The sequence below is a fragment of the Coturnix japonica genome, chromosome 1 (genome assembly GCF_001577835.2).
Source record: "Coturnix japonica isolate 7356 chromosome 1, Coturnix japonica 2.1, whole genome shotgun sequence".
Classification (NCBI taxonomy): Eukaryota; Metazoa; Chordata; class Aves; order Galliformes; family Phasianidae; genus Coturnix; species Coturnix japonica.
In genome coordinates, this window is record NC_029516.1 from 101,938,511 (window position 1) to 101,952,909 (window position 14,399).

At 38.0% G+C, this 14,399-nt stretch overlaps 1 protein-coding gene across 3 annotated transcripts in view; it reads right to left on the minus strand.

Annotated features, from left to right (window-relative positions):
• SYTL5 (synaptotagmin like 5) overlaps positions 1 to 14,399 on the minus strand; it is a 68,680-nt gene that overhangs the window by 20,027 nt on the left and 34,254 nt on the right. For all 3 annotated transcript variants that reach the window (XM_015884513.2, XM_015884523.2, XM_015884506.2), the window contains exons 4-9: positions 11,480 to 11,592; positions 10,207 to 10,333; positions 9,270 to 9,395; positions 5,639 to 5,795; positions 4,568 to 4,697; positions 2,501 to 2,607 (exon numbers count right to left, since the gene is read on the minus strand). In XM_015884513.2, the coding sequence (XP_015739999.1) occupies positions 2,501 to 2,607; positions 4,568 to 4,697; positions 5,639 to 5,795; positions 9,270 to 9,395; positions 10,207 to 10,333; positions 11,480 to 11,592 (760 nt within the window). The remainder of the gene's footprint in view (positions 1 to 2,500; positions 2,608 to 4,567; positions 4,698 to 5,638; positions 5,796 to 9,269; positions 9,396 to 10,206; positions 10,334 to 11,479; positions 11,593 to 14,399) is intronic.

Genomic DNA, 14,399 nt, shown 5'->3' on the forward strand with positions numbered 1-14,399 from the left:
AATTCAAGTGACATAAGAATATGAAAAGAACACCAGCAAGGTGTTTTTCCAGCCAATGCATCAGAAAGAAGCAATTCTGGTAATACATCCCAACTCTTTCCTTTACACTGTTGTATACGCATACGTGGAGTTAAGAAAAAAGTGCTACATTTTGTATGGTGAATAATTAAACACAGGATCAATGAAAGTAAGGTATCATTTTTGCAGCGGGATGTTTAAGGTTTAGACTGTCAAGTGTTGACAGTGCTTCCATGACAGGGAGCTGTTGGATCACACAGTACCCTGAGTTGGGAGGGATCCATAAGGATCATCAAGGCCAGCTCCTGGCTCCAGACAGCACCACCCAATATTCAGACTCTATGTCTGAGAGCACTGAGTCCCAGTGATAAGTAAGTGATCAGCAATTTTTGTCTGCAAGCAGATATATAAATTTAAAACAAATGGTTACCATTTAACATAAGCACTTAATTCCTTTTCCACTACAATGATTGTGTTTCTCAGTAGGTGTTACAGAACAGTAGCTATATAATTGGTTACTGTTATTAGCTTATATAAGCTTATTAAAGTTAGAGCTGGAAGGACATTAATCTCACAGTCTCCAGTGGGGGTTATAAAATGCACATTATCGAATTCCTTCTGATAAAGCAGCTGAGCATGTAATGAAGACTACTTGGTCAGGAATTCAACACACACCTCTCAAGATAAGGCACACACACAGCTGAGTGCAGCATTACATGTTTAACTGGTTCCTTGAAAAATACCTCTCACAGCATGCAGCTTCCTGGGGGTCATCCCTACCCATTTTCAAGAGCAAGAAGGAAAATACCACTTAATCTTCATCTCTCTGTATATGTAAGTGGTGTTATTAATAAAGCTGGGAGCAGCAGCTAAAATCCTTTTTCCACCTTTCCAGTTGGCATTCTGCTTATTTTATTAACGTGTGGCATCTCCCACATCATTACTGTCAGTTCCCATCACCTACAAGAGACTAAAGGACCTCAGCTTGGTCCACCAGCCAGCCAAGAGGAAGAAGTCATAATTCTTCTCAGACTGTCGAAACTGTTGTTATTTTCATCAGATATTCTTATTTTTGCCTCTTATATCAAGCACAAGACTAAATTCGAGCAGCAGTAAAACCTTAATCTCAAAACACAGCATTCATATACAGTCCAAGGCAAGACACTGAAGCAGTCCCACGAGTCAAACTACCCTAAAAATTATGCTGAGATGCAACCTGACATTTCATTTAGAGTCAGCAAAAACTCCCTTCTGTACAGAAGGAAGGCAAAAATCAAATAACCGAAAACTACTCTGGACATGACATATCTGGTGCATGCCTTAAGGAAATTCCCAAGTGGCAACTATCACACTCTGTACAACTACAGCAGGAAATCAATATAAAATATTTAAAGCTCTTATTTTCTTATGCTATGTTTTTTTTTTTTTTTCTGCCATCTTTTCCAACTTCTAAATCAAGAACACACCCTTTTTCTTCAATAATTTTTTTTTTTAATTAATTTTTGTAGGCTTATTTCAACATAAATCTGATGCACAGAAATGGCTTGCTATTTCCTAAATGATTCACCCAGACAAAGCAATGCTGCAGGCAAATTCACTAGGTGATTACAATCCAAGAAACAGATGGGAATCCCAACTTATTGTTTTCCACAAATCCCCAGCTATCAAACATTACAAGAAAGGGAGATATCTCCCATGGACAATGCTCCTCTGAAAAGAGCAGATGGTAGGAAAGTATAATGGCAATAGACAGAACATTACTGTTGCAGCAGGTAATGTTTTTCCTTCTACTTTTTCTTTTCTTTTCCAGGCTAACCACTTGCATTTGGAAACTTTAAACTATGATTAGATGAAAAAATGTTCAAATTACTCTTTTCCTCATGCAAACTCAACAAGCTGGGATTTTTTTTTTTTCTTTTCATGGCATTGATGCACATCTGCAACTTGTGTGTCTGCCTTGAATACGTGCGTAATGTAAGAGGGATGTTGGCTGTCATATCAGAAAAGGCAGTCTTTACGGAACACACAAAAAGAGGTATGTAGATGTATGGAAGAAACTGATGAACAGGAAGAAGAGATTGACAAAAGTGGTGGGAAAGATAGAGAGGGCTTCATCTTCCAAAGAAACAGGGCAAAAGCCAGAAACAGATAAAGATTACAGTTTTTAAAGTATAGTATTTTTCAGCATAAAAATTAAAATTTAAGGAAGTAGGATTCAGCAGCACTTTGGAGTATCTATAATCTAGTGCCTTAAATTCAGTCTTATTTGCTCAAAACCTCAATAAGTAGCAAATTAATAGAAAACTGTTATTCATTGGAATGACTCCACAGTCAATAGACTAAAGACAAATGAAGCTGTTTAAAAACTCATTAAACAGCCCTAAAATCACATTTTTGTATCACTTATACATACAGTGCTGATTTTCTAAGACTGAACGAACATGATTTCTGCCAGATGTACATTCACATGTTTACAACTCACCAGCTCCTCATCTAAGGTGCTAGGTACAGATTTACTTCTTGTGCTCAGGGTATCCTGTTTTCCTTCAGAGAAAGATTCACTCAAATCTATCTCAGATCGGCTACGGTCTAGAAAACGATAATAACAAAACAGTTCATTACAATTCTGGGTGAAGAACACTGCCTCTTTTGCCTTGCTACTCTTTAATAAGTGCTGTCAGACTATTTTTTCAAAGGAAAAATGTTAAAATTGCATTTCTGTACATATCAGTCACAAACTCTATGACAAATGACCATCAAGATGAAAAATAGAAAAACATGTTTTATGGTGCTACTTGGCCCTCTGGCCAACATTGTTTAATGTGCACTTTTTATCTGATGTAATTGTCTCCTGTGGATGACACGACAGATCAAGCTTTTGTATGTTGGACCTGTTACCTTGGAATATTGCAAAACTTGGAGCCCAAGTATTTGTAGAGACGATCACACCACCCACCATGATCAAACACCCTTCAGCATCTCCTTCAGATTTAAGCAGCCAGAGATACAGCTGGGCACAGAAAGCATTTCTGCCATCACTGTGCAGAGAGGGTCAAAGTGAATAAGTCTCAAACCCTACATTTTTGTCATTCCCACAAGATTCTCATCCCCTCTTTAAAGACACAAGAGAAACTGGATATCTTAGAGAAATATTTTCTTAATCCTTCCCACTAAATATTTGGTGCCACTATTCAATAAATTGAGAAAAAAAGTGAAGAGAATACTTCTATATCCTGCTAAGAATCTCTAAAGTTTTCAGCTCTTCATCCTCTTCCTGGGTGATAGCTGATGTGACATGAAAGGTCTGCCTTGCATTCTGAGCTTATGCCATAGAATCACAGAACAGTTTGTGTTGAAGGGACCTCAAAGCCCACGCTGCCATGAGCAGGACAGTCCCCCACCAGCTTAGGCTGCCCAGGGCCCCATCCAGGCCTTGAGAACCTCCAGGGATGGGGCACCACAGCTACTCTGGGCAGTTGTGCCAACAGCCTCTGAAATCCCTCAGTCTCTTCCTTGTCTTGTTTCTAGGGGATGTTCCCATGCTGCCTGCAATTTTGCTCAGCATCTATCTGCTTTGGTAACATGAGGCCAGCTCTAAATTGCTCAGAAAGCCTTTAATTTGCAAGGCAGCAGAAGCAGGAGAAACAGTCTTTTCAGAAAGAAAGCAGTAGCCATGAATGTCCCTGCCAGGAATTGCATAATGCAGTATTCTCAAAGAAACCTTGATGCTTTCAAGTGGAAAAAAAAAAAAACAAAAACCTAAGGTGAAGACTGTAACTCCTTTGATTAGCTCAGTGGGACTTGTCATTAGGTTTCTGCTTTGGGCTAAATTCAGATGAAAGAGAGTGAGCCCTGTGCTGTCCTTCAGAGAGAGACCTGTGAATCTGAACTCACTCTGTTAGCTTGTAAGAAGCTGAGTAAAAGGCAGAAGAGTGCAGGGCACACCTGCCTCCTGTTTCAGGTAGGAAAAGAGGATCTCCACTCACTTCTCACAGAGGCTCTGACAGCATCTTCCTGTGCAAGCCTCATTTACCTAGCAGCCTCCAATGAAATGAGGTAAATCACTGCTAAACCAAGCGGTTCGGTGCATCACATATAAAAAATCAAAATGACATGACAGCTGTAAGGGACTTGTTCTCTGACAGCTCATTGTTTCTCAGTGCAATTTGTATCTGGGCAAAGAAGGTGTGAAATGTAATTGCAGAAACGTGGCGGTATTTTATACAGATAGCTCACAGATAGTATTCTACACAGTTGACCACACAGAGAATGATTTAACAATGTGAAACTGAACAAAATCTTGTTACAAGTCCAAGAGTATATAATTTTCCAGTAAGGATTACAATATTTTCAAACATGAAACTTATTAAGTGGCATAAATTTAGTTACCAAAAAGACAAATTTGTAGTAGAATGAACATCACAAGTATGTGACTCTTATACCTAATCTTCTGATGTGCACTAAAAACAGAAATCACAAACCTACAAGAATAGCCATAATCTTTTATGATAAAGGCTGGTAGAAAAAAAAAAGAAGACTTAATACTTGCCTGATGACAAAGATGCCCTAGAAACTGCAATGGAAGGTGTTCCAGATGCTTTCCTACGGTGCTTCTTTACTAAATCTTCAGGTACACTTTCACTTGCTGGAATAATCATGCCATTTTCTGAGCCTGTGTCCTGCCCAAGAAAAAAGCACATCCCAGAAATACAAAAACTGAACTTACCATCAGTCTAGAAAAGCATCATTTCTGCTAATCTCCAGAAACCCAGAAAGCTTCTTTAGCTCCTGGACTATAACTGAACATATTCAGTTTACTATTCGATCTGCACCGCTTAGAGCAGATCATGCATAAAATTTGCAAAAAGTTGCAATTCGTGCATATAGTCTGAGCTCACAACTGAAAAATCAGAGTAATGCATCAGGAGGAAAATTTAAAAAAAAAAAACAACAAAAAAACCACCAACTATTCAATGCTAATTTAGCCTAGAAAATAAATAAAACAAAAAAACAAAAAAAAAAAGAAGAAGAACTACTGGCTTCATAGCAGCATAATTTAAGTCAGGTTAAAACTAAATGGACTTGAACTATTTAAATTATGATAGCATAATTCCTTATATAAATTCCTTATAATTCCTTAAATAAAGCTAGTATGCTTGATATTATGATGGGGTTTTTTTGCCTTCCTGTAAAGGAGTAACTAACATCAACTGCGTCCAAACTGAATAGATTTGTCTTTTTCAATCACATCTAATGTGCTTGAAATAAAGTCAACCTGTGTGCCGTCAAGAATATAAAAACAAGTATTAACTTATTTACAGCACCCCTTGTGCTTCCCACCTCAGAATCTGTAAGTCTTTATGCAATTCTGGATATCAGCAGCAATTTTTAGACAGAAAAATGCCTGCCAAACCAAAAACCACATCACTGACAGAGCACAATAAATCTTGCTCTAGTAGAGACCTTCTCTGGTCCCAGCAGAATTATAGAAGAAACAAAATCTTCCCCATCGGGCTTGTCCTTCCTGAGCTACAAATTGATCTAACAGAGCAGACACCAGCCAAGCTGTCTTGCTTGGTGCTGACTCCATTTGGTGTCAGCTCTACATCAGCGAACTTACCCTGCTGTAATCCACAGTCATGCTGCGAGTGCTTAGTGCCGGTGACTTTGGGAGGGAAGCTATGGAAGCGCTGCTTCTGCTTGCAGGGCCCATGGCCCCTCTCAGATGGCCTGCAGCTGCTTCTGTATCACTGCTGTTCAGTGAAAGAGTGCTTCCTCTGGGAAGGAGATAAGAGTAAAAAAAGCATTATTGCTTCCAGCAAACCACAGAACAAAATTGCACTGATAACAGCTTATTGGAATTACATTGCTCTGGATGAACCATGTCATCCGCTGCAAGGAAACGGTCACATAGAGAGACAAATATAAGCTGGGGTGAATCAATTATGTCATGCCCACATCTGTTTTCAGCACCTCCGCCAGAGGTGTGAATAGCCCGAGCAGGCACCTCTTCTCCAATTGCTTCATTGCCACATGTTCGTGTGACAGTATACGGGCATCTCAGCAGAAGGTGTGAGGCCTCCAGCAGGACTTGCTACACGGGGAATGAGCTGCCTCTTATTTTGAAGAAAAACTACCAGGATCTGACAGTTCTGACCACTTCTACCAACACTATCCCTAGGAACTCTAAAATCCTCAGTTGTGCATTTTCCTTCCTTTCCAGAAAAAACAATTATCCTCCCTCCTGCTGGAACAGCACCTTCCTATTTATATAATGATATGGACTCATCACCCAAACTGGCAGATCATTTCAACCAGACTGAAAAGTGACAAAAAATAATCTGTGGTCACCATGCCCAATTGCTATCTAATGCTGCAACAGACAAGAGTTTCTTCCATGGGGCATTTTCTGTTAGGAAATATTGATCAGACCATGTGTTAAAGTGCTAGGAAGGCTAAGCTGCTGTACTCTTAATATTTATCACTTTTTAACTCTTGAAAGAATTAAAATGATTTTAACATTTATTTTTAATGTTTTGAGTGGAAGCCCTACTTCCATTTGATTAGCAGCAAGAATCCAAGTTCCTGACTCATCTGTCCTTCCCTCTTCCCCTGCAAACATCATTCTGATATTTTCATTTTCCTTCACAACCTAGGGAACGCTAACAGAGCTTTGCCAGAGTGTAACAGCTCTGCATACAGTCCTTTTACTATTTCAAACAATTACTGATAAACAGCAATTGATGCAAGCACCACAGGCTTTTTCATGCAGAAAATGCAGCACCAGAGGATAGTGGTAGTGCAATTTTGCTGGAGAAAATTATTTTGGATCTTAAAGCATATTTTCTGCTTGCTTAATAAATATTTTAGACCTGCAAGCATCTTCATTGTGCTACACATCTGAATTTCACCTCCACTTTAGCTTACCATACCACATTATGTTAATTGCAGTAAAAATCTTCTCTACAATAACAAAAATTTGTATCAGAACTACTGCTGAACTTACAACAAATGCTCAGCTCCTGTCTTCCCTTAGCAGGGAACACAGACCACATTGGTACAGTGATTAAAAACAAAAAATAGAGAGGAAAACTGAGGAAAACTCCAAAAACTACTGATGTTACATAAAGATAGACTATCCATTATTGAGAACATACAGTAACCTTTTAAACTACTACCATCCCATTTCTTGTATCAACGACAGTAGATTATTCACAGTAAACTCACTCTCACCCACATGCACTTCAAATAATTGCAGTACTACTTTTCAATCAGATGAATCAGTGATCAACAAACCCTAAAAAATCTGGTCTGGTTGAATTTTAATCCTATGTGCTCACATAAAGATGTGCCTTTGGTGCCATAAAGTCAGAAAATCAAAGTGTCTGGCTGTCATCTGTATTTTGTCAAAGCTCTTGTATTTCAGTGCACACTTAATTTCTAAGTCTGCCACGGTCGGTTGCCAAACTGCACTGAGTAATATCAATAAAGAATAAAATTTGATTTTTGTTCTATGTCACACCACTTTTGATAGATTGCTTTGTGTTATGAAAGCTCTTGTTACAGATTTTTTCCTCACTCTGTAAACTAATGTATATCAACAGAAGTGTTCAAAGTCACACAGGACTGGGATAACAAAGAATTCAAAATGTGTCATGAGAGATTCTGTAGTCATCAGCCAGAACAAGCCCTTGCACACCAGATCATAGAATAGCTTGGGTTGGAAGCAACCCCAAGGATCATCACATTCTAACCCCTCTGCCGTATGCAGGACTGCCAATGTGCACATTTAATACTAGGCTAGGCTGCTCAAAGCCCCATCCAACCTGGCCTTCAACACCTCCAGGGACAGGGCATCCACTACCTCCCTGGGCAGCCTGTTCCAGCACCTCACCACTCTCTCTGTGAAGAACTTCCCCCTGACATCTAATCTAAACCTTCCCTCCTTGAGCTTAAAACCATTCTCCCTTGTCCTATCACTATCTACCCTTGTAAAAAGTTGATTCCCCTCCTGTTTATAATCTCCTTTTAAATACTGGAAGGCTGTGTCCAGACCTCTGTGCTAATTTCAGCCTGCTTTTAGAGAGAGGCCCAACTTATTTTATACAAATATTATGTAGACAACCATGAAAGAAGTTGTTATAAGGTGACTATACTATGCATTTCCACATGGTAGACAAGACCTTGGTAAGATGGGGTAGTGTTTGTGCAGATTAATCTGAAATTCCTACACTGTTCACCTACGGAGCGTCCTGATGCTGCAAACCCAGTTTGTTCAGCTGCAATAACAGTCAACATTTCTGCAGTAGTAGAAGTAAACCAGCCCAAGGGATGAACTCACGGCCCAGGTCTTCCCATTCCCATCTCAGTACAGCTTCTCTTAAATCAAAATGCTCAAAAGAATTTTTATTCTTTCTCAATCTCCCTGCTGGTAGGTGAAATACCTTCAGTTTTGACAATGCTGATCAAAGATGAGGCAACTACAGAAATAAAAAATATGGAGAAACATCTATAACATATTCCCTTAAATTGAAACAGCGATGGAGGGTAGCCTGGGAAGGTTTGTTGTCATTTATAATAAGTACTACTCAACTGTATAAAGTAACAATGGATGAACTAAGACAAACATTCCTGAATGTCTGTACAAGGCAGGAATTTTCATTCCTCTACAGAAATCCAAATAATCAAATTTCCAATGTGCATAAAATATATGGGTATTCAGTACAGACTACGCGAGTGAAACAAGAAAAATAAAAAAGCTATTTGTTTCCTTTATTTTGGAGGTGAGACAATAAAAACATTGCATGTGGAGTTATATAATGCTATCAGCATAGGCAATATAATAAAGACGGCAAGAATTAGAAATGGAACTCTGCTAGAAATAACTGGAACATAATAATGGAAAGAGAAGGACAAAACAGAGCCTTTGAAAGAATAAAGTTATAAATGATAATCAATTAAGATATCATTACAAAAGCAAAATGTTAGAAAACGGCCTCAGTTCTTCAACATGGACACAGCTTACTGATCAAAAGCCAGAAAGGAAAAACCAATGCACTGACAGCAGTCACCAGCAAAATGTAAGGGAGAAAAGAGGGATGGACAGAGAAATTTTTAGTTAGTTATTAAACATAAGCTCTCCTTGTCAGTCTGTGCTCACTTAGGGCAATCAAAGACAATCCAATTCTGTGGACTGGCACACACCCTTAGTTCAATTTCAGCGCAAACTGCAACAGATTTCTGCCGCTCACCTCTCAGAACAAAGTGTTGACTTGCTACTACGCAGGCTTTGGCTTTCAGCTTCAGAGCCTATGCTCTTTCTACCTTCATCTTTTGCATCTGTGATTTCTCCTTTGGTAGCTGCCCTAATGATCTTCCTGATGAAAACAGGAAATAAAAAAAAAAAAAAAACACTGTAAAAGTTGCAATATCTTTCCCAGAAACAGCAAACTGGCTGAAATACCACAGAGTGCACATTCTATTCATTTCACGTCTGAGCTAAGGACAACTTGGGATATAACTGTCAACAAAGTCCCAAATCTGGATATCGGTGTGATTCCTATGAACAAATGCAGCATCATATTTAAAGACACAGAACTTCAAAATACCACAGAACCACAGAGTAAAATGTCAACTATTTGCTTTGAACTAATAGAGCCCTTTGTGAAAATTCTCATCATTTTACAGTATACATACAGCAAAGAATTTTTTATCAAGTATGTGTCCCCTGAGAACAAGTGAGTGCCCCTCTAAGGCCATGGCCTAGCTGTGGTTGTACACTTCATGGGCTGTAAAATGACCACCACCATATCTCTTTATTCACTGTCACACAAAAACAAAAAAAAAACCAAACAAACAAAGGAGCATTGCTTGGCTGTTAAGACTAAATTTGGACCGCTAGAAGATAAAGGGAAACATGACTTGTAAATGGAAGCAATGAGTATACACAGAAAACGGGCCTTTCTGGAATTTGCTTTCTCAGCAAATCTGCTTTTAAAGACCCTCTGCTATTTCAAATACATATAGGAATAATCTATGCAATTATAGGAAGCAGCTTTCAATTGAAGACTCTTTCTGACTCTGGAAAATTTGGGGCTGATGTGGACTGTTGGAGAGTTTCAAAAGACAATCCATTTGACTGCATGCAGCTGTTATGTGATTTATCACTTTCCAAAGCAAAGGCATTACCCTATCTTTCGAGGTCCGCCAAAGATTGATTTATGTCCACTTATGGAGGAGGTTGATATTCCTTTTTCTTCATTCTCTGGGTGTTGATCTTTGAATGTTCTTTCTTCATCCTTACTGGAAATTGTATCTTCAGTGGAGGGGAAAGAAAAAACAGAACAAACAAACAAAAAAAATCAATACTGAAACACGTAAAGGCAGCAAACGTTAAACAATCTGCAAAAATAGGTTTTCGATTTTTCAGTATTAAATGAAACCACATGATAAAATATCAGATGAAAACAGCTGGGAGAGTTCTTCAGTTTTGCTCTTTAATAAAGGAAAAATAAACTTCAAGTAGTTCAGAATGTCTCTTCCTGTCAGCTTCGCTGTTGAACTACGCTTCTGAATTTATCACTGGTACTACAGTAAATAATCAAAGGACTTGAAACATAATTTTGCAGTGTAAAGCATTTTCTGTGTTGCATGAAATAATGTGCTCTTAATTAAAATGCATGCTCATTTGGGAGCAGATGGTGCAAAAAATGGCTCATTTTTTCAGATATGTCTATCAAATATAAACATACAGTAAAAAAAAAAAAAAAAAAAAAAAAAAAAAAAAAAAAAAAAAGACACAAAATTCCAAAATACAGGAGAAAAAAAAACCACCAAAACCATTAGACACATCAGTCTGACAGTTTCTGAAGTATACTGGTAGTGGAAAGATTACCATTTTGCTAAGCAGTATATCTGCACCAGAAATTCTTGCAATGGCAGTAAACCAGTCCTTCCCCTACAACCCGGCAGTAAGTACCACACTCCTACTGAAAGAAGTAAATGCCACCTCTGAAAACAGGCTACCTAATTACCAAATTCTGTGATCACAGTGACATAGTCATGAGAAGAGCAAAGCATAAGGATTCAGGCTGAACTCCTATTTCTTAATCCAGTGGTACCAGCAAGGTACCACAGCAGCTCACAAACACCTTTGCTTGCTTTGCTCAATCAGTACAGCAGAATGTTTTCTTTACATAAGTACACAGACGCAACTTATTGGAGGCAGGTATCTAGACCAAAGGTACCCCTCCAGTCTCACGTGACATTTCAAAATGGAAATATCATGCATTTTACATATTACCATCACAAATAAGAGAGACACAGATGAGAAATGGCTGGTTAATGATTATGCTTGCATCTTCTACAGTGAAGAGTGAAATACAACACAGGTAAAACACCCTGAGAACATGGTTTGAACATATTAAGCACGTGCAGCAAATCCCTCCATTGAGGTCCCTACCTGGGGACTTGCGCAAGATGGACTGTCTGACAACATCAGTTCCAAGATTTGACTGTTTGAAGCGCTTTGCTCTCTCTTCAAAGAACCATTCTCCTGTCACTATCCTTAGTTGTCTGTATGGGGAGAAAAAGACAAAAAGCTAATAAATGCAGTTCTTCCACATGTCAGGGCTGTTATGAATTAAGCACGTCTCAGGTCCAGAGTTCAGACAGAGCTTTTGCCTTTGCTATTATTCTGGATAATGCTGGTTTTTCTGGAGGTAACTGGAAAGATTTCAAATCCTTCTGCCTATATTCACAAAAAGAAAACTTGCACGGTCATTCTTGTTTTCCTTTGGTATGTTTTTGATGCTAATTGTCAGCATTTCGTTGAACAAGTTTCATTATATTAAAGCATCCCACTAATGTAGCCCCACCACATATGGCTGACGGCAAAAAGCTACCAATTACAAATATTCTAAATGGATGAATAAATAAACACATACAACCACTCAAAAAATGATTTGGCTCCAGGCATGTTCCTACTTACTTTACGTCCAGAAAGAAAAATTGATAACCTATACCAGAAAAGAAATCATTTAGCCTTCCTGCCATGAAAATTTCTACAGATGGATTTAGAGCACTGATCAATATCTTAAAATAAATAAATAATCCAAATCTAACACATGCACCACATGTGTGCATGCATCTACGCAGTAGAAGGTTACCTACCTACCTTACTCATTGCATATTTCTAAAGTCAACATCAGGTATTTTGTATTCACATTTAGTCACTATGCAAGGTGAAAAATGAAGTCTCTGCATTTCCACTCACAAATGTTAGACTACTTTTTTTTTTAGATATGAACACTGGAGATATTATATTAGAACCCATATGGTATGAAAAACAGTGTGGTGTTTTTTTTCAAACATGTATTTTCACAATTCATTTACAGCATGCACTCCCCTGTGCAGTTATTTTTATGTCAAGGTTTACTGCAAGCTTAGTGCTTCATATCACACCATAAAACTGTCATACCTTCAACTATACCAGCATACTCTAGTACAATATGAATGATGTATTAAACGATCTACTTGGTTCACTCATTTTTCCTTTGATTACTCCTAGGTCTGACCACAAAACTCCCCAAGTGTCATTTTCCCCTTGGATACAGGCTTCATTGACACTGTGTGTGCCTGACATCCACCTTCTGGAAACCATCTGTAGTCAGCCAAGTCACTTGGAGCAAGTAGAGAGGCCTCAACTTTTACATTGGACCTCTGTCCTTAACATAACCAATATCACTTCTGCCTTGGCTTCCCATCCTCTCCTAGCAGTCCCTGTTTTGCAAAAACATCCATACCTAACAGATTCTATAAAAACATCACATTTTAATGAAATGGGGGGGGAGGAGGGGAATGGAAAGCTCTGTACTTTTGACTTTTTAGCATACTAGTATGGGACGGGACACATGCAAATGTATTTTTCCTGTATGCTGATCAATTCATAGGAAGGCTTGTGTTCACATCATCTTCACCATTCATGGATTGCAGGAATATCTACGAAAACAAGTTTTTGTTCTACATGAACGGAAATGATTTCAGATTACATGACTGACAAAGTTTCTGTCTTGAGGTTTCAATTTCATAATCGCACTTGACATTCTGAAATCAAAACTGAAGAGCAAAACCCAACCACCTTACAATGACATTATTTTCATGCATGTATAGTTATGACAAAGTCAGACTGCCTTTCCTACTAAGATAGCACATCTTTCTTCTATTTTGATATCGAACCTAAATTAGCCATTTCCATCTAGATAATTGTTCCAGTGGGAAGAGAATCAAGAGCAGATACATAGCATTGCCTCAAATCAGTGCTCCCAGATCTGTTCTCAGTTGTTTTTAAAATGGATTTTGAAATACATAGTACGTGCATGTATTTTCTTTCCTTCATCACTTAGCACACAGCATACAAACTTAAAAAAAAACATGTTTACAAAAGAATATATATATATTTAGCCTGATCTTTTTGGTTGTATGACAGATGTTAAAACCAGTAGCTTTAGAAAGAAGGAACCCAGAGTTATAAATTTTAACGGTAGCAATTTTTACTTGATTGTACTTTCCTATTCTCAAAACATCTAGGAAAATGTTAAAGAAAATCACGTCCAAGTAGCCATGTTTAGTACAAAATACTGTAGGTACTTGGTAAACTCCTCACGTATTTTAATTAGTGAGCCATATAATCACATATTTGTGTGAGCAGGAGTACACCTCATGGTGTCATGCTTCTTCCTCTCTGATCTCCCTATAAACACATTAACTTCATTAACACATTGCTCAGCTTTCAAACAATAGAACCCATAGCCTGTCCCTACCAACAACTTTGCTTATTACTTTCCACTCTCATTTTTGGAAGACACTTCAGTGTTAAGCGGCCAATTATCAACATTCTGTTTAAGATGGAAATTCCCAACTTTTCCTTTTTCTACAACATAAATTAATTCCAGAGTATTTCTGATATGCTGTGAGACTATTAAATAGAAATTTGTGGTTCTATTAAAAGAAGTCAAACTTGCCTGGAAGCTGGGGTAGAAGGAAATTTGATGAACACTTTTATTCTAAAGCACTTTAAGTATCTATTCTTAGGCTCCTAATGTGAATAACTCACTACGATACTGAATTTTCATGACACTTTGAGACAGCATAATTATTTCAAGATGAAGATAGGTTTCCCATTACTGCATAATTCTATTGTAATAACTTGGGCCACCTAGGCATTTTATCTTGCTGGAGAATTCAAAAATAAAGGCACTTTTCATATACATCTGGATATAATCATGATGAAAAACACAGCATTAAGATAAAAAACCAGAAGACTGTTTGAAGAAAATGATTTTAGATTAAATGTTAAATTTAAAACAAAAATGAATCACGTT